At 37.4% G+C, this 24,160-nt stretch overlaps 1 protein-coding gene, 1 non-coding gene and 1 pseudogene across 2 annotated transcripts; all 3 read right to left on the reverse strand.

Moving 5' to 3' along the window:
* Positions 1-2,825: 2,825 nt before the first annotated feature.
* On the reverse strand, positions 2,826-21,045 carry LOC122275738 (annotated as a pseudogene).
* A 33-nt stretch (positions 21,046-21,078) lies between these two features.
* On the reverse strand, positions 21,079-21,903 carry LOC122275739 (G-type lectin S-receptor-like serine/threonine-protein kinase At1g11410). The gene has a single exon (XM_043084950.1). The coding sequence runs from the start codon at positions 21,865-21,867 to the stop codon at positions 21,079-21,081; it is 789 nt and encodes a 262-aa protein (XP_042940884.1). The 5' UTR covers positions 21,868-21,903.
* A 1,784-nt stretch (positions 21,904-23,687) lies between these two features.
* Positions 23,688-23,794, reverse strand: LOC122277952. Its single transcript, XR_006229254.1, has one exon. It is a non-coding gene; the product is annotated as a small nucleolar RNA R71 (small nucleolar RNA).
* Between the last annotated feature and the right edge of the window lie 366 nt (positions 23,795-24,160).

Here is a 24,160-nt window from a genome sequence, read left to right on the forward strand (position 1 = left end):
AACTTGTGGGAGATGAGAAAATGTTAGATGAAAATTTTTTCAAGCTTTCAATGGTCTAAATCTCCATGGCATGTTGTGCTCATTTTCTTGTAGTGCATATAGCATAAAACAATGAGAGTTACTACTTATGATAGCCTCATCTATCAATAGCATGCATGCACTTGGTATAGGTTGGCATGTACAGATCCCATACGATTACTTAAATTAATGAGCTTAGCACAGAAACAGTCATGTGTAATATAAACGAAATTAAAAACTAAAGATGAATCTAAACTAAAGATCAAGTGCATAATAATTGCACATAGGCTTGATGAAATCATGCCATGGAGGTGTTAATAAATACTAATTTTCCTGAGGAGCAGCCTCAGTATTTGAGTTCAGTTGGTGCTTCTGATGTCACCTCTTGAGGTTGAGCTAGAGGGATGAGATAAAGGAAGAGAAAATAAAAAATAAGAGGTTGAAATGTTAAGACTACTAAATATACAATCTACTGATATATTACTGAATAATTTCCTCTGCTGCAGAATGAAATTATTTTCTGTCATTGCAGTCTATCTGGGATCCATTAGCTATATATTGAACATGTTTAATCATGAGTATATGAGGGGATTAAATGGTGGAATCTTGTGTAACAAAGTTAATATCTTATAGTAGGTCCCCCTTCTAAAAATTGATCGTCATGTAAAAGCAAAGTAACCATACGGCGTGTTCCCAAGTCATTCTAAACTTTTACTATTTGGTATGATATCCTTGTTTTTCAAAAATAAAAAATAAAGTATTAAATTACTGCAGAAGACAACTTTATAGAAATGAAACATAGACTAACTACGAAATTATGTAGCTTAACTATTGCATAACCAACACATGACCCCATATAATCATATACACAAGACAACCTATAGAATATAAAATTCCTAAAAAAAATATTTCATGGACCCATCAAGTTGGCCACTAGCCCGAAAGGAGCAATACAACCCCTTTTGAGGTAAAAATTAAGAGGAATCAGTAGAAAGGAAAGAAAGGAACTGTAATTAATGTTCCTCTTAGATCTAGCTACTTAGAGCTGGTTTTGGTCTGAGATTTTAAGGTCATATGGTATTCCTAATGTCACATATTGAGGTTGAGTTAAAGAGATAAGACAAATGCAAACTAAGGGGCTAGAACTTAAGAGGAATCAAAGCTAAAGTCATGTCAAACTTTCTGCACTAGCTTGACAAGCCAATAAGTTAGTTGTATACCTGTTTCAAAACCCCCCCTCCTTCAACTATAATCCCAACTACACAAGCAATGAACTAGTGTTTAGAAAAATTAGGAATAAGCATAATTTGTGGGTAGACTTAGCATAAACAGAGGAAGAGATAGTTCTTGATAAACCAAGGATTTCTATTGAAATCCTTAGTTGTTTACTTAGTTATTAGCTTGAGTAGAAGGTAAAAAAATTCATACTGATATCTTACAGTTTAACACATAAATGGAGGCCTAAACATATTTGAAAAGGGATTCAAATAGAGCATACTAATATTGTTAAAACTGTAGCAGAATTATTTTTTAGAAACTATCGGCATGGAACAAAACAGGGCAGAAAATTATCTCATAATCTCAAGCAGACTCTAGCACGAATTTTGCATGTTTCTACCTTCCCTCCACATAGTTACACACCCAACTAAACAAGTATTAGGGGGAAAATGTAAGGATAGATGAAGTTGAAAGAAACCATGACAGAATCTGTTGCAGAAAATTTCAGAACTTGGAAGTGTGTTTGCTACTATCTTTTTAGGTGCTAAACGTGAGGTAAGAGAGGGAAAAAGGATGGAGTTTTAAATATAAACTGAACTTAGTCAAGTTACAAATGAAATGTAAGCCAAAGTTCCAGCCTTGCAAATACAATTAAAAAAGGAAAAAAAGAAGAAGAACATGTGTAGTAATTAAAGAAGAACATGATTGCTGTAAAAAGTGGGTGATAGAGCAATTCACAAAATGTGCTGACATTCATGTTAGCTGCAACATACAAAGCCATGGTACCATGGCAGCATATTACATCTCCGATGCTTAGAACCCCAAATAGCATATTGGATTCAGCTAAAGTGGACATAACAAATGTTAGCTAACATCCAAATGGCCACACACAAATCACTGTAAGAAAATAGTTTAAGCTTCTCTTTCACCATAAGTGTTACTCAGGAATTACTCTAGAAAGAAAAGTTTGAAACACAAAAACTAGGAGCTGTTGCTCTCTTTAGAGTGCATAGATGATGATTAGGTTTAAAATCTCTAATGTTTGTAACATAAGAACCCCAAAAAGCTTGGATTCAGCTAGAGTGGCTTGCAAATTTAAGTTACCCAGAAAATCCTAGCATGCAGTTTACAACTTGCAACTAGAACATATCATCAATAAATAACAGCAAATAATAACACAACCATATATTTGTAACAAAAATGGTCTCTCTTCCTACAGCTAGGATTGTTCATCCGGGTTCCAACCCGGGAACCTGGGTCTCAAATCCGGGCCGGAACCCGGCCTAGGTTAAGCCGGGTCAAATCCGATCCGAAACCCGGATGTATCCGGGTTTTAAAAAAACCGGATTCCGGGTTAAACCCGTTTTTTTTTTTTTTAAAGGTCTGTATGTTATTATTGATTTTGCAGGAAAATATTTTTATAAAAAATCCTATATTTTATTACAACTTTTTCAAGAAATAATGTTGAAAAGCAAAAAATGTTTGTTATATAAAACTCTATATTTATCATTGTCCATAATGATTAAAAATATCAAAATGAAAAACTAGATTTATGTTAAGAATAGCTAAGGCTATAAACAACTAATGAACTTTATAACTAAATGCATGTTAAAAAAAAAAAAAAAAAACCCACTACATATTACATTGTCTGAACAAATTTGCTTAGAACAATACAAAACACATACATTGTTTTAATTAAACTCCAATGCACAACAACAAACATGAACTAATTTACTACATCACCGCAGAAGGACTTTGATTTGCTATCATCATGAAAATAGTCCCATTTTGATCTGCTATCCACCTGTAGTTCATCAAAAGAAAAACAGAAACAAGCCACCACTTTTGAAATGATTAACATAAGGGTTTAAAAAGTTATAACCACATAACGTAAAAATGCAAAGAGAGATCATTTACTACCACAAAGGAAATCATATTAAAAATATTACCGATTGGTATAATCGAACTGATTCTATGATCATGTTGAACAATATTACTGGTGGGATTAGACCTTTTTCTATCAGAAATGAATCTTAAAGGGAGCAAATCCAGCTCCTGTAGGCTACCATTTTTACCTTTTCAAGTATGCTGCAGATGAGGATTAGTGTATTTCCTAATCAAATATAGGCTGGTAGGAAAGAGTAAGAGAAGGATCTCCAGATACAGAGCAACTACAATATATATTGGATAATATCTGTTTTCTAAACACATCATGTAGCAGAAAATTACACAATTGAATAGGTTATCAAGCCAATCAATTGGACAGCCTTGTTACACAATTGAATCTACTCGTGTCATGTATGATACATGCCACTAAAAATAAATTTGTGTGGTTTTCTTTTTTTAATAAGTGTAAGGGAAAAAACCATTATACACAATCGGGAATTCAGTTTTCATCAGCAAATTAAACCAATCAGACCATACAGATGCAAAAACAGAGAAGAAAGAACTAGTTTAGAGTACTTACTGTATGATACATGGTGAAAAAAATAGGAAGAATTCTACACCCAAACACAGCAAATTTCTCCTTTTAAATAGATATGGACCTGTTGATTATTGGCCCCTGTTTGTGTTTATACCCTTTGTGTAAATGTTAACATGGACTAGAAGTATCCAAACCATAAGAAAATTTTCCCTTTTTAATTGTAAAGGCTTAATCACAAAACCCAAAACAGCAAATGGAAGCATAAAAAATGTCTCTCCAAAGAATGCATTGCGCTAATCCAAATTGTTTCCAAACTAAAAAGGAAAACAAAAAAAAAAAAACCATTACCCAAGTCTGCTATGGTGAGTATAATCAATAAACAATGCCACTAACTCATCTAATACATTTAAAAAAAAAAAAAAAATCCCAGCAACCACCATAACAACTATACCCTTTTTAAAAAAAAAAAAAATCAAAACCAGCAGAATTACACTTATTTAAACAGGTCATTGTCCCTTTCATTTTCTGTTCTTAAACAACAATGGTAAAAAATTATAGTTCTTGGCATCATTGAACTCACCTCTATTTCTAGAAAACCCAAACAGAGGGAAAAAAAAAAAAGGGCAATATATAAGAAGAAAAATCCCTTAATAAAGTAATTTATAGTTAAATAAAAAACTAAAAAACAACTATCTACAAAGTTAAATAAAAAAAAGAGATAAAAATACAATCTAAATAAATTTTTGGTTGCTTAGAACGCAAAGGTAACGCGCTATATGCTTTATTTCAATTTACTGAGTACCTTCAACCCAACAATAAAGAACCATAACTAAAAAGATGCAGGAATAATATAAGAAAAAAAAAACTAGTGAAGATTGTCGAGAAATTTCGGCAAGAAAATAGTTAAGAGAAAGGTAAAATACTCACCCCATGGTGGCTGAGTGGCAGTTTCCTTGACTATAGCAAAGGGATCGAGAGCTGGAAGCAGAGAGGAAGTGCCGACTGGTGAAACCCTAATCCTGAAATTTGTTGTGCATGAGAACAAATCTACATAAAAATACTCAAACATTCAAACAAATCTACATAAAAATACTCAAACATTCAAAGATTCTCATAAAAAAAAAAAAAAAAAAAAAAAAAAAAAAAAAAAAAAAACACAAAATCAACAAATAGAGAACACAAGAGGGAAGAAAGAAAACATACCCAAACGGAAACCTTGGATCCGAAAGCACTTCCAACGTTTGGCAAGCCGCGCGATCAAAAGGAGATAACGCTGCGCGATCAAATTTGGGTTCCGGACAAGACAAAAGCGCTAGCGCTTGAAGAGAGAGAGAGAGAGAGAGAGAGAGAGAGAGAGAGAGAGAGAGAGAGAGGAAACTGGGGGAGGGAGGCAAAGGAGATCACATGGCAAAGCAGAGACTGAGAGAGGGGGGGAAATCTGAAATGGGGGGGGGGGGCACGGCTAGGGTTTTGTTTCTTTAGTTTATAACACCTGGGTACCGAGTTTTAAACCCGGATCCAGATTTAAAATCTGGTACCCAGACCGGATTAATCCGATTTTTCAAATCCGAATGCCGACTCGGATTTGACCCGGGCTGAAAACCGGAACCGGAATCCGGTTATACCGGATTTATAACCGGATTCTGGGCCGGGCCAGATAAATTCCGGGCCAGTTGAACAGCCCTATCTACAACAACACCATCATGTAAAATCTCCCTTTATCCCACTTTTAAGTTGTGTTTACCACAAAAGCAGAACAACTAGAACATAGCATCAATAAATAGCAGCAATTAATACTTTTGCCTTTAGGTAGTTGATCGGAAGACAGAGGCTCATGGAAGAGTTAATTGATGGAAAGATTGTTTTGGGAGATATGGGAGAGGGGACAATGTGAGTAAAGCCATATTTATATGATGTCTGCAAACACACAGAAAATTGGTAATGTTGATATACACACAGAGTTTACTTAACAGAAAACAAACAAGAAACCATCAGAAAAAACCTCTTACAAATCAAACTTTGAATTACAACACAAAGCATACAACCAAACTTCACCAAGGGATAGGGAAATAAATAACCGGAAAGTCAGCTAGTTAGGTTTTAAGTATGCACAAGATGCATGCCAACTCTTGTAACTTTAATGGAGTACTAATAATTACATTTACTAATTAGGTACTTAGAAACAAACCAAAATATATTCTTACTCAAGAATTTAAGTCCAGATCAAGTGCATGCTTTTTGCTCTAAATTGAGGAGGTCTTCAATTTAGATCAAAAGGCATAATTTGGACAACTTAAAAGCTGTTAATAAACCAAAATTTGCAAAAGTTACCCCCTCACAAATTCAAATCCTAAAAGTTCGCTTGTTTTTTGAAGAGATTAGAGATGATTGATGTTCACCCCAGCTACCCTATAATTAAAATGATTAAATAGATAATGAGTTTATACAAGAATTAGTTTATGCACCAGAGAAGTTGTAATGTTAATTTATTCAGACTAAATCTATAGCACACTGAATGTCAATATGAAAAGAGGTTAGGCCATAGTAAAAACGTGCATTGATATACTTAAACTATGTGTGTTGTCTTTGCAACAATAAGTGGGTTAAGTTTTGCCATAATTGAGGTGTGATAATCAAAGGTTCTAGGCTTTATGAGGCTTCGCAATAATTTTGACTGTTACACTCTAACCTGAATAGTTTTTGGTGCAATTAATTAGGAAAGCCATAATCAGGCCTGTATGGTACAAGTGCATATAATATCATGCACTTCATCTTCATATTGATTGAAAGAGATGCCCATAGTGGGGGCAGAAGGATACATGTTATTCTAGTTTAAAACATCACTCAAACTCTTCAGTTAATAAATATTTGTAAGTATTTAGAGCAGCCTAACACCCAGACCACAACAAGATGCTCCTATCTTATTTATAGAGTATGGCAGTTTGATCTTCTTGGCACGAAGTTGGGGCTTTCTACGATTTATTAATTTCAGCATTTATTTGCTTGGCCTTTGTATATTTTAAATAAGTTAATTACATAAATAAGTTGGGAAAACAAGACCAAATCCCACCAATCATGAGATGGAGAAAGGAACATTCTGCAACATAAATGGCACAACTTGCAAATGTGATTATTTTTCTTTTCAGCATTTCAGTTCAATATTTTGATGTTAAAAATATAATGTATCTATATTATGGATAATTTTCTATCATACAATCCTGGGAAAAAATGACGCTGGAAACCCAGCCACAAATAAAAATTGTTCCAAACACCTTTTCTTGGTATTGTTGTTAAAATCATTGCTTCTGGTTCAGAACCAAGAAGTTCTATTTGCTTAATGCTATTAATTATCTAATACACACAACCTTTCCTCCAAACACAAGAGGCAGCTTCACAACCAATATACCTCAAACACACGCACATGCACATCAGTTTCACATCACGTTGCAAAAAATACAAGTGTACATCTGAAAAATGACAACATTTGTAATGCAACCTACTCGTAAAGGGGTTTCATAAATTCACAAGAAATAGAAGATACCTGGAGCCTCATTTGATCATTCTGGAAAATAGAGGACTAGGCACTTCGGACTAGAAATGGAGGCATGGAATCGTCTATTCCAGCAAAGGTGGAAACGTAGTCATTCAGCTTCCCAAACGGAGACCACAACCAAATAAAATGGAAGGACGTGTGCACACTAGGGTTTACGATTGGGAGGTCAAAATCTTCTTTGAAAAATTTGAACGAAAATAGCGCTGAAAATGGAACGAAATATTAATGTGAGAAATTGTTGGAAAGTGGCTAGAGGTGAAGGAGCTCAAGCCACTCAAGAACGCAAGGGAACTAGGTTTTCATTGGGGTGGATTGAGCTACGACGAAGCTTGATGGGAATGGGTCGAAGTGAAGCAGAACTGTTGCAAATCGGTCGGAGTGAGCAAACGTGAGGGAAAAAAAACTTGGGGGGAAATATAAAAGTGAAATAAGGTGTTTGGCGCGGCCATGAGTTGTAGTAACGAACAATATAGAGCTACAAAATCATTTTCCTAACTCAGATGGAAAAAATCGTTGCAATAACACTAAAAAGCGTTGCAATTTTCGGCAATGAACGGGCTCTTTTTTTGCAGCAATAATTTTCGTTGTAATAAGTAAAAAATTGTTGCAAATAGTCATAAAAGAAAATTACTGTTTTAAAAGTATGCAGCGTCCTCAAATCGCTGCTTTTAATATGCTATTGCAGCGATTTTATTTTCAACAAAAATAAAATCACTGGAAAATGCCCGATTTCTTGTAGTGTGCTAGTGTCGTTCGATTTACTAGAGGAAGAGCTAGGGGAGCTCGCATCGGAGGTGGAGGTCGTATGAACCTCCATTGTCTTGCTAGTTGGTCATCTCTCATGCGTGCAAAGCTGATGGCATCTTTCAATGCCTGTGGTTTAAACATTCGAATCTCGTTCAAAATGTCCGTTTGTAAACCACCCATGAATGTTCCCACAAGAGCCTTTTGTGTCCATCCTCTAACTCAATTGCCCAAGCGTTCAAATTCCCTCTGGTATTTAGGCAAGGAACCAGTCTATCTGACCCTTGAAAGGGCTTCGTCAAAATCTTCGCACTCTAAAGGCCCGAAGCGAGCCCAGAGTTCATCCTCAAAATTCATCCACGAGAGCACGCGTCCATCTTCCTAGAACGTCCTACGGATCCATTGCCACCACTGATTTGGTTGGCCTCTCCTACTTAAACCTTAATAACAGTAGATTTGTTTAATTTTTTCTCGTTTAGGAATCAAGCTTAAACTCATCAGGGAACTATATACATTATTATATATTCATAATTTTATAGTTACATTTTTCTAAATTATGAATGAACTTATAAAAATTAAATTCACCAACCTTATCATGCATACATGATTTTATTTTTCACAAACCAGAATACTAATTAAGATCCATACACACACACACACTGTAACACCCCACCCCGAACATGGGATGAAATGCTACGTTTCATCCTAATTTAAATAACAGTTTATAGAGAAAGAACCAGTATCCTGACTAGAAAAAACTTGGAAAAGAAAAGGACCTTTCCATTTCTATTATATTTCAATGTTACAAAACATGTTTATTTAATAGAAAATAGTTCCATAAATTTCAAAATCTAAAAGCAAAAATCATCTCCTAAAACATTATTTTTAATTTTAAAATAACACAGTTTTCAATATCACAATAACAAGAATAAAGACCCATCCATATCTAAAGCAAGGGCTAGGCGTCTCACTTCCCCTCCCTACCGATGTCTTGCTCCACAGTTCTTTCTTCTTAATTTCTTGGACATTTAAAACATTAACACAAAAGTGAGTCTAATACTTAGTAAGTAATACACCAAATAGTTAAAATATTATATCTCATCTATCATTTATTTTTTTAAAAGCACATACAAATTAAAACATTTAACTAGCATAAAGCATTTACATTAAACATTTAACTTAAGGTTTTCACTTTCCTTTGGCCAGTACACACTATTACATCTTGTGTGTTAGGGTTAGAGATTTTTTGGACCTGATCTTCACCCGTGGCCACAGGTTAGAAAATCCTTCTATTAGGATGACGCCACCGCGTGCACTACCAATGGGATCGATCTGGCATTGCAATATGCCCATTTTGCTGGTAGGCCCTTTCATTAAGTCATTGGCCATTTACATGTTTTTATATATGTGATAACCCAAACCTAGTAGAGCATGGATTATGTTTTATTTTAAAAAGCTATAGTATTTTAGGACCTTAGTATTTTGGCTTAAGATGAGACCTTAGAAGTTTAGTAGAGAAACTTGAGCCCAAGAAAGAAAGCTAACCCTAAAATCCTTCATGAATTTTGGCCCCAACAAGGAATCCAAGCTCATGACCCAAGCCTTTGTCAATGGTTCCATGTGTCGTACATGCAAGACACTATGTATTTGGACTTGATAGAGGACTAAGGGGAAGAGAGAAGTGTAGGGAAAGCCAAGGGATGTCTTGCACGCCTACCCTAGTGGGATTGACACTTGTCCTATATGCATGGAGCTTCTAGAAGAACTAAGTGACAAGATGACCGAGGGAAGACCAAGGGATTTTCGGATTTGTCTTCCCCACATGCCTAGATCCTCCCAATTGGCCCAAAATCGAGTTCCTATGATGATGCTTCTAGAAAAGGGAGCCTAGGGAAGATAAAAATGGAGTTCCAAGGAGAAATGTCTAGGGAAACTAAGGGTACATGAGGGGGTTACGAATTTCTTAGCTAACACTCAAAATGTTTTCAGATTTTGCCAAGTGTCCAACATGCCATGGTTTCTAGAAGATTTGAAGAAGAGACATTTGTGTGATGGACTGATTTACCCTTGAATTTCCTGCCACTACTAGTCCAAGTTTAACCCTTGCTTGCCACTTGTCATGTTGTTTCAAAAATGAACCAATAGCACATGAGAAGTCATCTTAGGAAGATGAAGCAACAAAATGGAGGGAAATGAAAAGGTGATGGAAGGCCATGGGCAAAGCACATGCCTATGCCACTTGTCTTTCATACCAAGAGTTGCTTGTTGGGAAAGGAAGTGTCATGAAGTTGTTTTACCTAAGTACCCTTGAAGGAAAAAGGAGATGAAGGGACCAAGTATATAAAAAGGAAGGAGAACACGCCTAAGGGCTTTTCTTCTTGCCATTTTTGGAACTTGTATGGATGTTCATCCTCTCTAAATCAAATCCACCCATACACTTGAAGACCCTTACACTTTCTTGCATTTTCTCTTCAACCAAACTAGGAAAGTTCATCCAAGGGGAAGATTTCGACATCTTCAAGAAGAAAACCTAGGTAAGGCTCAGTTTTCTTAGTTCTTTATACTCACTCTTCATCATTCTAACTCAAAGATGAGATCTAAATCTCAAAAGAGTTAAAAGGTGATGAAGCACATACGTAAGATGGAAGGTTTCTATTCTTCCTATTTTCAATCCTCAGTATATGTTCTTGTCTCATTTTAAGTTTGGTTCAAATCTAGGAGTGAAACGAGGGATTTCTTGACTCAAAACCCTAGAGGCCGAATGGTCTAAGTTTTGTTTGAACCTAGTGAAGACCCTAGAAACCACACACACTTGAGAGTCACGAATTAGGGTTTTTAGAACCTTCATTCTAACTGGTGACACGTTGATTTATAGCTTGCTATTAATTTATTTATGTGAATTTTTGTACGTATCCATTGAACTTACTTCTTGTTAATACATGTATACTTTTGTGTAAATCCTTGGTTTGTTTCTATTACAATGGTTGCTATTCTTATTTGCTTGATTGAATACTCTTACATGAACTTGAAATATGAATACGGAATGATTAACATGAATCAGTTTATGATGGAAAAATAGTAATAAGATGCCTTACATGTTTCAGATTTGAGGAAAACGAGATTGAGGTTTTAAGACTTTTGATGATTCGGTCTTACCATGTCTTGAGTGATTCGGATCTTGTTCAAATGCCATGATTTCATGTCTTGTTTTACTATATCATGAATTCTAAGTATCTTGGATGAAGTTTGAAACATGTTTAAGTGATGATCTTTCATGATCTTATGAATGTATGTTTCAGCCAAGGCTTAATTTCATAGTTCCATGTATGTATTTTGGTATCTCATGTGTTCTATGTTATCATGCCATGAATCAAACATGTTATGCTTGGTTATTTCTTGCACGGCATTTCATGAATCATATGTCAAGTATAAGAATGTATATCTTAAGTCTCATGTTATATGCATTTGGAAAGAGTGATTTTTAAAGAAAAATGTTTTCAAGAACAAAAAGAGTTTTGGAAATAAAGTAATATTTTTAAAGAAAAGTTTTATCACTACCCCAAATGCTAGGACGGGGGAATGTCCTAATAGAACTCCTCTGTCCACTCTGGAGTGCTTAAGAATGGGTTGGTAAACCTTGGGTCGACAAAGAACCGTTGGCGTGCCTCGAATGGAATATTTTTAAAGGATGCCAGAGCGAGGTAGCACCTAACGCTAGTGGGTGCCTGACTATGGCAAGTAACTTGACAAATTACTGTTGTATTACTATGATATGAATATATTTAAGATGTATTCACCATGTTATACGGACCGTTGGTGGTGTGGTAACTAGCAGGAACACGCTGTGCATAGGGGAGCTATGATGTGTCCACAAGTGTTATAAGAACGAGGCCACATGCCTACATGATATGTTATGGATCACATGATGTGAATTATTTGATATGATATGATATATTCCAAATCACATGATTAACTAAGATATGAAAGTATGATGAAAGTATGTTTTTCCAACAAAGCTAAGTCTCTATTATAAGTGAAAGAATGGTCAAAGCATGAATCTCAGTTCTGTCCCAGTTATAAGTTAAGTCCATGTCTATGCATTCATTGCATAATATACCTCTTGTATGTTTGTGTTAACTATGGTATGCTGTGTGATAACTTGCTGTGGAAATTAGATTTCAGGGATGATATTGATGCGGAAGTTTATCAAAATTGATAATTAATTGGATTGGTTTAACTTGGGAATGTCGATGGTTGCTATGTTGGTTGAAAAATGCAGCAAATGGGGCCGTGAGTATTTTTCTGCATAGTGCAAGCTTTTATCAGAAGAAATTAATTGGTCTTATAGATGTTAAGTTCAGATTGGAGTTTGAGTTTGGACTGCATAGTGTACGATTATCCTCAGTTTGAGTTTGGTACATGAAAATGTGTAATGCAGTAATTGAGGCTATGAGGATATTTTTGCAGAGTGCAGGCTTTTATCATAAGAGTATAGGAGCATAGTGCTAGCTTTTCTCAGAAGAGCAAAGTTTGTGATGTTTTTCATTGTTGCATAGAAATAAAGGAGACTAGAGGATAGGTTATCAAATTATTCAACTAAATTTTTTTTATAAAGGTTCTATTTATTAAATAATAACTGAAGGTCTGCTGAATTAATTACATGGAGTATTTGTGATGCATGCACACATGGACATAGGGAGAATTGAAGGGGAAGCAATTGATTCAATTAGAGAGGGAGATCAACATAGATGGTTAGTGATAACATCAAAGAAAATTTAGGAGACTTGGAGCCACGGGAAAGAATAGTGGTAATCTGTTTCAGTTCTTATATGCACCTGCTTGGGTATCCGCAGATGCACACCCCTACCATGGGGTAAAACATGGGCTCTAATTTGATATGATGATGATGATGATGATGACTTAGATACGTTATTCCAAAGAACTTTTGAATATGAATATTTCTAAAACTTCGCTTTAATTTCTTATAACATGTTTTTGCTTCTGAACTCTGAAAATGAAAAGGAAAATGTTCTATTCTGCATTCTGATCTTTGTAAATGTTCATGTTTATATACTAATATATGTCCTCTGCTTAATGAGTTATTGATAACTCACCCCTTATCTCCGTAACATTTTTCAGATGATTATAAATATTTCAACTAAGGATTAGAATTATGGCGCAAGGGTGGGATGACTTTTAAGCATAGTGGTTTAAGCATTTGAGGTTTTTATGAGTAATGGAGGTTTTAGTAAAAGACTGTAATATGTTTTGAAGATTGTGTATTTTGGAGCGTGTAAGTATTTTATTGAAACGTGAGTTTAAGTTACAGTTAGTTAACTCTCCGACCTTGGGGGACCAGGGTGTTACACAAAATGGGGGGAACACCTCTCCCAAGTGCTCCACTCCCCCTTTGCCCTCTAGAGCAGTTGATCCAAATCTCGCCTAGCATTTATGAGCAATGCCCCGCACTCACGCGTCGGCAACAAAAGGGGGAGAACACGTCTCCCAAGTGCCCCACATTGCACACGCCCTCCAAAGCAGTCGATCCAGATACTACCTGGCCCTTAAGGTTGATGCTTTACACTCGCACCACGGCAACAAAAGTGGGGAACACCTCTCCTCCCCTCACCCTCCAGAGTGGTGGATCCAGATCCTGCCTAGCCTTAAGGTTGATCCCCCATGCTAGTGCCACAACAACAGGGGGGGACACCTCTTCCAAGTGGTGCCCCTAGCCTTCCAGAGCGGTCGATCCAGATCTCGTTTGGCCCTTAAGGCCGATGCCCCACACTTGTGCCTTGATGAAAAGGGGAAAACACCTCTCCCAAGTGCTCCACTCCTCCCTCACCTTCCAGAGTGGTCAAGTCCGAGCGCACATGCAAATTATGGTTAACTTCTGTTGCCTTTGCTAGGATAGAGACATGCTCTTCATAGGGCTTCCCAGCCTCACCACCTTTTCTTCAAGACGACGCAACCACGAGTACTCTAGCCCCCTCACCTCAACAACGGCAGATGCAACAAATCAAAGGCAGTAGATTTCCCGCCTCATTGCCTTCATCTTGGCCCAGAGGTCAGATTGCACCTTGCACTGGTCCTTGGCAAGTTATCAGAAAAGCCGGTTCTCATCCATAACTTCATTGTAGCTCTCTCTGCTCATTCAAACGTAACCCTGAGGCAAACTTGGTTCTCCACCTCCCAGGCTGCCAGCACCTTAATGGCCTACCAACAAAAGATTAGTTAGGATGCTAATACATGTGGGCAAAGTCACAAGAAGGAGAAAATAAAGGAAGGAAAAGATGTTGTTGACCTGGGCTATCATTACCCTAACTGCCTCGGACCGAGCATTCCCTACAGATGTCCCAACGGGATGAGACAAGATGGCGATGCCTCTTCTTCACCTCAGGATATTGGGCTCCCACTAGGGCAAAGCCCCGGGCCCTCCTCCTACTCCGGTTAGCCCCTACCTTTGGTCACCCCCAGCAGAGCAGGCCGGGCGAGACCTCACATCAATTTCACTTGTAAGAGGGGTATAGTGGCTAGAGGACTCCCAGATAAAGGTGAAGATTTGTCCAATCTAAGCGTCACTGGGTTGTTGTGGAAAAGAACCTCAGGATGCACGGTGCCAGTGGTGGGGGGTGCAAACCATTTTCTCCACATGTTAACATTGGCGGGACCTACAAGTCAGGACACTCGAGCGCCTCTGGATGCTCAACATGGGGAGCCGGTAGAGGCCCAAAGCCTGTCTTTGCTAAGGCTTAGAAGAAGGTGACTTGTAGTGCCTCGTTGTCTAAATTCTAGGTAGAGGCCCTCGAGTCACTAGATGAAGTGGAAGAGGCACTTCAAGAAGAGGAAGATGCGGAGGGCAACCCTGAGAAGGACGCGCTAGAAGGACTCAGCCCGCCACCTATCCCTGCCAGGTCCGTAGATGAGATCCCTTCCTCCGTGTAGGGTCTCTTTGTCATTGTAGAGGAGGTGCCCTTCAAAGGGCGCTTGGAAACGCACGAGGTAGGGAGCCACTCGTTGAGCCCATGGGAAAACGCATTGGTGTACAGAGCCACTTTCTCGGAGTCCCCCGCTGAGTCAGCAGTGGCGCGGCCAACCTTGGGAAACTCCAAAACCATCGATTCCTTGATAGAGTATGTCATCGGCAAGTCACCAAGGGCAGACCCATTGAATGATAGAGGTTTGTCACGAGAGGCATTTCTTGAAGCCATGGGAGATACCTAGGATAAAGGTAGTACAACCTGGGCAGCGAAGCAAGAGGAGTTAGAAGGGAGAGTACACAAAGGTCGAGTGAGTGTCAAGACGGGAACCAGAGAGGGGAGGAAATAGGGTAAGGGAGATGGTTGGAAACCCTAGTAGGAAGAGTGATTGGACACGATGAGGCGACTGTTGCTCGTATTCCCGAGGCAAGAAGAAATACGGATGTGCGGGCATATTACGGAGGTGGGAAAGGTTTAAATTCCCTCCGCGCCAACGCATAGGGAATGCGGAGGGAATTTGCGGGGTAATTGGAATGGTGATTTGTGCACTCTTAGGTTATGCCCACACTACCTAGCAGAGCCCACGGGAGGTAAGGGGAATGGGCCAAAAGAACTCAGGGTTAAAGCCTTGGGCAAGCCTGCAGTCATGAGGCTTAGCTAATGGCCTACCTCTGTCTCCTATCCTAGTGCATTAATGGAACCAAGACATCTTAGCATTTTGTCCCCCGAAGAAGCAAACACATTAAATGCGTCCGAGAGTGGCCTCCCCCCAGGTCGAACCCCTGTACCTGGCATGGTTGGCGGCATGAAATGCAATATCCCACCATCTCGACAAGGAGAATGATAACCATAATGGGCGAGGTTTTTTTAGGAACAGGGCACAAATAAAAGCAAGCCCGTGGCATGAAGTTAAGAGATCGAGGTATTTGACAAGTAAGACTCTTCCTCTCTGTTCTCAGAGATTAAGCTCTCACGATAGCTAACATTGGCATCGAAGGCTATCCATTCCCAGCCACCCTTTCCTTCCTCCTCTTGTAGGTGTTAGACAACGGTTACAATGACAGCTAGAAAACACACCTTAACAAGAAGATATATGAGTTGCACTTTCTTGTACTGAATTCGGTCTCTATGAAATTGTTCATGTCAATGAAAATATCTGAAAAATAAATTCTAGCTAGGTTTGGTGGCCAAAGACTATGTTCGGAATAGAATTGACAAAAAGAATGATCGGAAAGAATTTCACCTGTTTATCGTTCTTCTCAATCATTAGGTCTTGTTCTATTGTCCTCTGATTCCACTTGTCACTTTAACCTCTAAATGCTTTAAGAAAGTGTTTTATGCTTCTAATTGTCAGAGCAGTTTAACAAGGAACTCTCTCTTTCTGGTAAAATCCCATCGGGCTACTTCAATACTGCATTTGAATTCATATGCTACCAACACTACTAAAAGCCTTGCTTTTGATGGTGTCTTCATCACACTGTACAACATTAAACTAGAAAAATCATAAGTGGTATTGCGTGATCATGTTAAACAAGCTGTACCATCATCATGGGATCCTACTGCATTGGGAAGCTGAGTTTTATGGCTTTCAGCTTTGTTCTCATCGATCTGTGTGTAGTTTATCTGTAAAGTGTGTGATATAATCCTATTGTATTAAGTGTAAAGAACGTATCAAACTTATGCTGTGTTTGGATAATTCCAGGTTTGTTGAGAAGTATGGCACACATATTATAGTTGGAGTGAAAATGGGGGGCAAGGATTTAGAAGCCGTTTGGATTGAGAAACACCCCCCTCCGCTTACCACCACCGTCGATATAGCTCAGCTCAGTCGCGATACCCCTGGACCAATGTACCATCAGAGGCCTAGACCTGCATTGAGAACCACCAAGACCATCTCCACGATGCAACTCCACTACCCAGCCAACACGAAACCCATACCAGCCACCCTCACCTTCATGCACAGTTCTGATTTTACTCCCAGAAACAGAGCAACCCAACCCAGGCCACCGTGCTCCTTCAACTCGAAGTTCTTCCACCGTCGCCCAACCACTTGCATAGAGAACCGAAGCCTCTGTTTTTAGTAGCCAAAGCAGAGCAAGGTTGTGGTCTCAGCCCGTGCATGGCAGAAGCTGAGTGACGTCGCCGCACCTTGCAATCCACCGTCGCGCGGATCAATGTTCAACTCAGCCCAGCTCCATCGTCGTTACCCTCACGCCGCCTCGAATCTCCCCCACCACGCACGAAGGTAGACGTGGATGACCTCGGTCTGGCCGCCTAGAATGGTAGTCACACGGATTTCCTGTTCTTCCCCACGGTGTCTTTGCTCTTTGTTTTCCTTGGGTAAACCTCCATTTCTTTGTTCTTCCTTTCAAAGGGTTTGAGTTTATTACGTTAAATCGGGTTGGGTTTGAGTTTATTAGAAAAACTATAAGAACATATTTTTACAGGCTGTCTTATGTGAGCTTGGAGTTTAATTTGGGCTTGTGTATTTTATATATAATCGGTGTTAGCAACTTTTAATGGATTTTATTTTTTTTATTATATTATGAAACTATTGTATTGTTTTAATTTATGTTGTGATTAATATTTTTAATTAGACATACGTTTACTTGGATAATTAAATAGCCTATAAACTTGATTTAGCATAAATATTGAAGTATATAAATCATATGTTGATTTTAGGTGTAAAATGGGTGAGGTTCATGTATAAACTGGTTGGATACATGTGCCGAACAGATTTGCCATATATAATGGATAGTCTGTCTTAAGTATGAGTACGCGATGTCAAGCCTCAAGGATGACTTAAGATTATGCATGATTAAAGTTGCGAGGAAATGCTGGCTAAGGTTGAGATGTGTAACTTGGCTAGTCTGAGTTATGCATCGATATGGATGGCTTAGAAGGATAAGAACTTGAATTAGAATTAAGAACTGTGATAAAAGAAAACAAAGAAGATGGAAATTGATAGAAGAGTATGTCTGGATGAAGGAAGTCCAAGTCAGAAGTAGTTTATGTATATTCTAAGTTTAAGTTCTGCACTTGAGAAAATGAATAATGTGAGATCATGTATGCATGTAGGTTTCCATTTGAAATGCACATGAATGGATTTCATGATATGAGAATAGCATGAAGTCCAAGTAAGTATTATATTCATGCTCTTGTAGAGTTTTCTAAATGATATGAAATAAATATGAAAACCTTTTATAAAAAATATTCTTTTATGCAATGAAGGAAATGAAAGAATGTTTTATAAAACAATGTTTAGTATTAATGTTCAAAGGTATATGCATGTAATGACCAGCCCCAATTTATGCACTCAAAGTATTAAGTTGTATGTATGTGAATGGATATTATACGTAATATCTATTGTCTTTATTTTCATTAAACAAAATGTTGAGATTTATGTTTAATTAATGCTTTAAATGATTTTTATGAAATGAATGGACTGGTGAATGAAAAGAATGAAAAGGAAATGAATGAAATGAATAAATACAAGGAAAGGAAATGACTGAAAAGAAATAAACATTTTAATGTATGAAACTACATAACGGTTATGACTGTTTTGATTAATAGTAACATCATTCTAAGTAAATATCATTACTTTCATCCAGATTATTATATTTGAGTTGGAGTATCCTCAAAATACTTATTATCAATAGTGTTTTATGTCCAATTCATATAAATAAGATAAACAAAATCACATCTCACGCTTCACGATTTTAATTAACTCCCAATATAAATTACACACACACATATCTGTTTCGATTAATAGTATTTATAAATTGTAGGCGATGAGGAAAGAAATATCCCTTTTTCCAGGGGACAAAAGTCATTTTTATTTCAACTAAAATAGATAATATCTATTTAGTATAAAATACCAAGTGCTTTGATAATTTCACTAACCATTGATGAATCAACTATTTCCATGGCTTTGCCTTTCTTCCATAACTCCCAAACCTACAATTCAACAGTATGTTCGAATGTTTAGGTCTAAATAACATAAGACAAATTATTCGCATACACGTGTACTCACATGTCCAACCAAATTTGAGGGGGGATCATCATGATAAGAAGTATTGTTCCTTTTGCCAGTAATGATCTCCAGCAACAAAACCCCAAAGCTGTATACATCTGACTTCACAGAAAATACCCCTTGCATTAAATACTCCGGAGACATAACCACTGCAACAACGTAATGAAATTATCACATAACTAAAAATATATGTTTAATGTTTTGCTCAAAAACCAATTTGGTTTGTACTATTAATGCATCCTTGATTTGTAACACACTTACTATGTTCCAACAACCCGATTTGTATTTGCTTCAATTTGGTCCCCTGACTCCCCTCCAACGATTCTAGCCTTACCAAAATCTGCAATTTTTGGATGCATTGCACTATCAAGCAAAACATTGCTGGCTTTTAGATCTCTGTGGATAATCCTTAATCTTGAGTCTTGATGAAGATATAAGATCCCTCGAGCAATCCCACAAATAATCTCGAAGCATTTGCCCCAATCTAACAATGACCTTTTTGTTTCATCTGAATGAAGAGATAAGATCTTTAGATTATTTGCTTGGTAGGTATTCTGAACAATAGAAGAAGAAGCTTATGTGAAAAAAAGATATACCAAAAAATAAAGTGTCCAAACTTCTGTCTGGCAAGTACTCATAGATTAACATCTTTTCTTCTCCTTGAACGCAATAACCAATAATCCTCACACGGTTCCCGTGTTGAAGTTTAGCAATGATTGCAACTTCATTCTTGAACTCTTCTATGCCTTGTCCAGAGTACTTCGATAGTCTTTTCACTGCTATTTTTCTTCCATCATATAAGCAACCCTGAAAGCAAATACCAATTTCAACCTTAAACATTCAGAATGGAATTACTAATGCATCGCACACGTATGAATTGAATTTATGCAGTTTTCAATACATTTTCAAGGAGATTACCTTGTACACTGATCCAAAACCACCTTCTCCTAGCTTGTTAGAAACAGAGAAGTTATTCGTGGCTGCAACTATCATTCTTAGGTCAAAGAATTGTAAATCTGAATTTCTCGTACTTCCATCGAGCTCCCTTGTAGTTGAAGATTCTTCAAAGCTTGCAGCAGCAGAGGAAACTCTAAAAGTACACTTGTTTTGCCTTTTCTCTGTCGTCAAATGCAGTTAGAAATTTTCAAGTGCAGTTAGAAATTTTCAAGTGCAACATTTTAAGCAATTATGAATTCTTCACAAAATGAAATTGACTGAAGATAGACCCTAAAAGAAAGGAAGCAAATGGAGGAAAAGAATAACCGGAAAATTCTTGAAAGTACAGTACTTTTATGTTCAATAGGCTTAAAAATAAACAAATATTTGAAATGAAGAAACCGCTTTAAAAATCATGTTTTATCTTCCTCATTATGAACCAATACACAATGGAAGCCACAATAAGTAGCATTACTGCAACAGAAACCACAAGAATCGCCAGCTTTCATTTATTTTGAAGAAGACCATTCTTCTTTGCATATTGAGCTAAGAAAAATAAAAAAAAAGAGTGGAAAACTCAATCTTTATACGCGATTCATGAACCTGAATCTTCTTAAGACTTAGATGGGACATGGATCGTGTTTTAAGTTAAAAAAAGAAGTAATAAAATTGGAGTACCTAATGTAGCAGCATCCACGCGTAGATATAAATCTTGTCCTCCGTTGTAATAGACTCTCATGTCCACCAAGTTCCCGTGCCACGTAAGGCACCCAATCCCTCCCTTTGTCTCAATTGCATGGGTGTATGCCGTACAATTACAATTCTTCAGGCACTCTTGCTTGCACTCTTTCAACGATAGACTCATGTCCACACGTGCCATCGAGGTATCCGGCAATTTCACACGCGCAAGCTTCACGAACCCTTCTCCGCTGTTGCACGTGAACACTCCTTGATTCCTCACGCACCCGCCCGACACATCTCTCAGGAACCAATCATGGACTGACTTGGGTTCAAACCCGGGCAAGCACGTGCACTCGAACTTTTCTGGGTTGTTCGGGTGACAGTAACTATTTGGTCCGCATTTTTTGTAGTTAATTCTCTTTCGGGGCGGAAAAATACGTGACCCACCCGTTCTCATGCCAAGTAGACCGCTCCAGGACCCCAGGTTCCTTCACGGCTTCACCACCGCAATAGCGAAAACGTTAGGTACAAGGAGACGGTCTTCAACGGTGATCTCATCTTGATTATCCACGTAGCTGATGTTGAAGATGAAATTCGGTGTCATTTGGGGAACGCCGCTCCATCTTTGTCCGGTCCAAGATCCGACCCGCCACAAAGGAGCCCCACCCTCGTATAAGAACAGCTGCGGATACCGGGTTGGATCAATCGCTAAGGTGCAGTTGCCGGTTCCCGTGTCATCCTTGGACTTCCAAGATGTCAGGGACCCGTTCAGCCCAGCCCGGCGATCGAGCCCGAGTTTCATAAACGGAAGCCAAGTGTCGGTCGGAAAGTCAAAGCTCTGCCATATATGGCGCTGGGTTTGTGGATGAACCAAAACGAGGTTCCCGGTGTCCAAGAGCCGAGCCATGGAATGGTTAGCGGAGACAACAGAAGCGTTAGTAGACCAGATAGGGATGCTTCGGTTTGTCTCGGTGAAGACGAGGTTTCTATGACCGTCGATGGAAAGGATACCGGCGGTGCCATCGAGCGGATTGTCTCTGTTAGCGACCCAAACAACCGTTTGTACTGGAACTTTGTTATACCAAATCCGGACGTAGCGACGGCTGGAATTGGCAGGCCAGCTGAAAAATCCAAGTGCAAACGTTTCTCGGTTGGAGACGAGGGTGTCACCGTCTTTAAGAGGCTCGTCCGGCGTTATGGTATCTTGGGAAACGCATATTTGGAAAAGGAGAGAGAGAAGCAACAATGGAGTCATTAACTGTTTAGAAGGTGAATACATCGTTCTTCCAACCAAGCCAGTGAGCTAGCTTGCATGTACAGTGAGCTAGATAAAAGTATAGTATATCATAAGTATTTATATAAGTAACACTAGTAGTATTATATAGTTATACTAATCACTAGTAGTTATAGTAATACTAATACTACACATTGTATATTATAAGTAATATATTAGTTATAGTAATACTAATACTCATGTAATGTATATAGTATCACTATTAGTAAGTATAGTAACTACTATAACTATAGTGATTTAGTTATAGTGATTAATTGATGATTTACATAATTTAGTATATTTTATCATTTCCTAACTTTAAATTATAGATTAATTTTATTTATTTTTGTTAATTTTAGGCTTCATTTTTATTATTTAAATTATATTTCAGATTTGAGGAAAATAAAGATCAAATTTTTAGAAGCCTATCATCTAAGGATACTCTCTCATTCAAAAAAATTATGGTGAATTCGTTTATATTGAATTTAATTTTTAGCATGAATTAAATTTTATTTATTCTAAGAAAACGATGTAATCTAGTTCCGAACTATACTTGATTTTCTATACTGATTTAAAGCAATTCTTTCTTTGTTGATCTGATTTATTCTGAGTTTATTGCTTCTAATTAACTAGCCATTAATTAGATGATTTTAATATTGTGATTTGCTATCGAAAGAGGGAATTATAAGATAGATCTTGAATATTTCGGTATAGGTAAATATAGAGATTGAAAGACTTGTATGAACCTATGTCGTATTTAAATCATTAGTCTTATTGCTTTCTTACTTTATTAATTTGCATACTCATGTGTAAAATGATGAATAAGAATAATTTTCAATTGATTATCGAAAGAGGGTTTTGGATTAATTAGAGATTTGCTAATAAACAAAAAGAATTAAATTAAATTAGTTAGACGAGTAAAGTATAGTGAGGAATTAGGTGAAATCAATTTCCTAAAAGTTTTATTTTTCATTAATTTGATCTTTGAATATTATTTGTATTTTCCTTTACGTATTTTTCTTTTAATTGATTTTATTTTAAAGTGCAATTACAAAAATCTTAGTGACTTCTCTAGATAAAATCAAGATTAGTATAATTTCGGTATTTGTCAAAAGTAAGTTACAAATCACTAAGGACGATACTTTTCTTATCACTTTACTATAAAACTATGATACTGTGCACTTGCAGTTTTGCACCAATTAAGTTTTTGGCGTTGTTGTTAGGAATTGATTTATTCTTATTTTTTGCCAACATCGATACAAAGTAATCTTGGTTTTAATTTAGAATTTTATTTTAATTTATTTTTATATTTTATTTTTTGTTCTACAGGTGTATTTTTGACGTTAGATGCGTCGTGCTAGATCTCATAACATTATTTTGATCCGGAGATTGAAATAACTTTTAGATCACGAAGAAAAAATAAAATACTAGTCATAGCTGACGAACAACATGATGCACTGCCATGCACCTTGAAGGATTATGTACGGCCAGTTGTGAATGACAACTACTCGGGTATAAGACGTCAGACCATTAATGCCAACAACTTTGAGCTCAAACCAGCCTTAATTAGCATGGTGCAGCAAGCCTAATTCAGCGGATCGCCACTTGATGATCCCAATATTCATTTGGCGATATTCTTGAAAATTTGCGATACTGTAAAAATTAATAGTGTTACTAAAGACACTATTAGACTGATATTGTTTCCTTTTTCTTTGAGGGTTAAGGCTAGAGGTTGGCTACAATCTCTACAACCGGGAAGCATCACTAGTTGGCGGGACATGGTTGAAAAGTTTCTCGCTAAATTCTTTCCACCTGCAAAAACAGCTCAACTCAGGAGTGAGATTGGTTAATTCAAGTAAAATAATTTTGAGTCACTCTATGAAGCATGGGAAAGATATAAATATTTGATTCGATATTGCCCCCAACATGGATTGCCAGATTGGTTGCAAGTTCAAATGTTCTATAATGGGTTAAATGGGCAAACTCGAACTATAGTTGATGTTGCTTCTGGTGGAACTTTGATGTCAAAGACAGCTAAGGGTGCTACTTTTCTTTTGGAAGAAATGACCTCAAATAATTATCAATGGCCAAATGAAAGAACTATGGCTTAAAAAGTTGCTGGAATTCATGAATTGGAGCCGTTAGCAGCCCTTTCAACTCAAGTTGCTACTCTATCTCATCAGATTTTAGCTTTGACTACCTAAAGAATACCACAAAGTGCAGAATATGTTACAGTTACAAGTATGACAGTTCCCAATAATGAAGCGAGTCAAGAACAAGTTCAATACATCAACAATCA

Source organism: Carya illinoinensis, chromosome 9 (genome assembly GCF_018687715.1).
Source record: "Carya illinoinensis cultivar Pawnee chromosome 9, C.illinoinensisPawnee_v1, whole genome shotgun sequence".
In the NCBI taxonomy this organism is placed as follows: domain Eukaryota; kingdom Viridiplantae; phylum Streptophyta; class Magnoliopsida; order Fagales; family Juglandaceae; genus Carya; species Carya illinoinensis.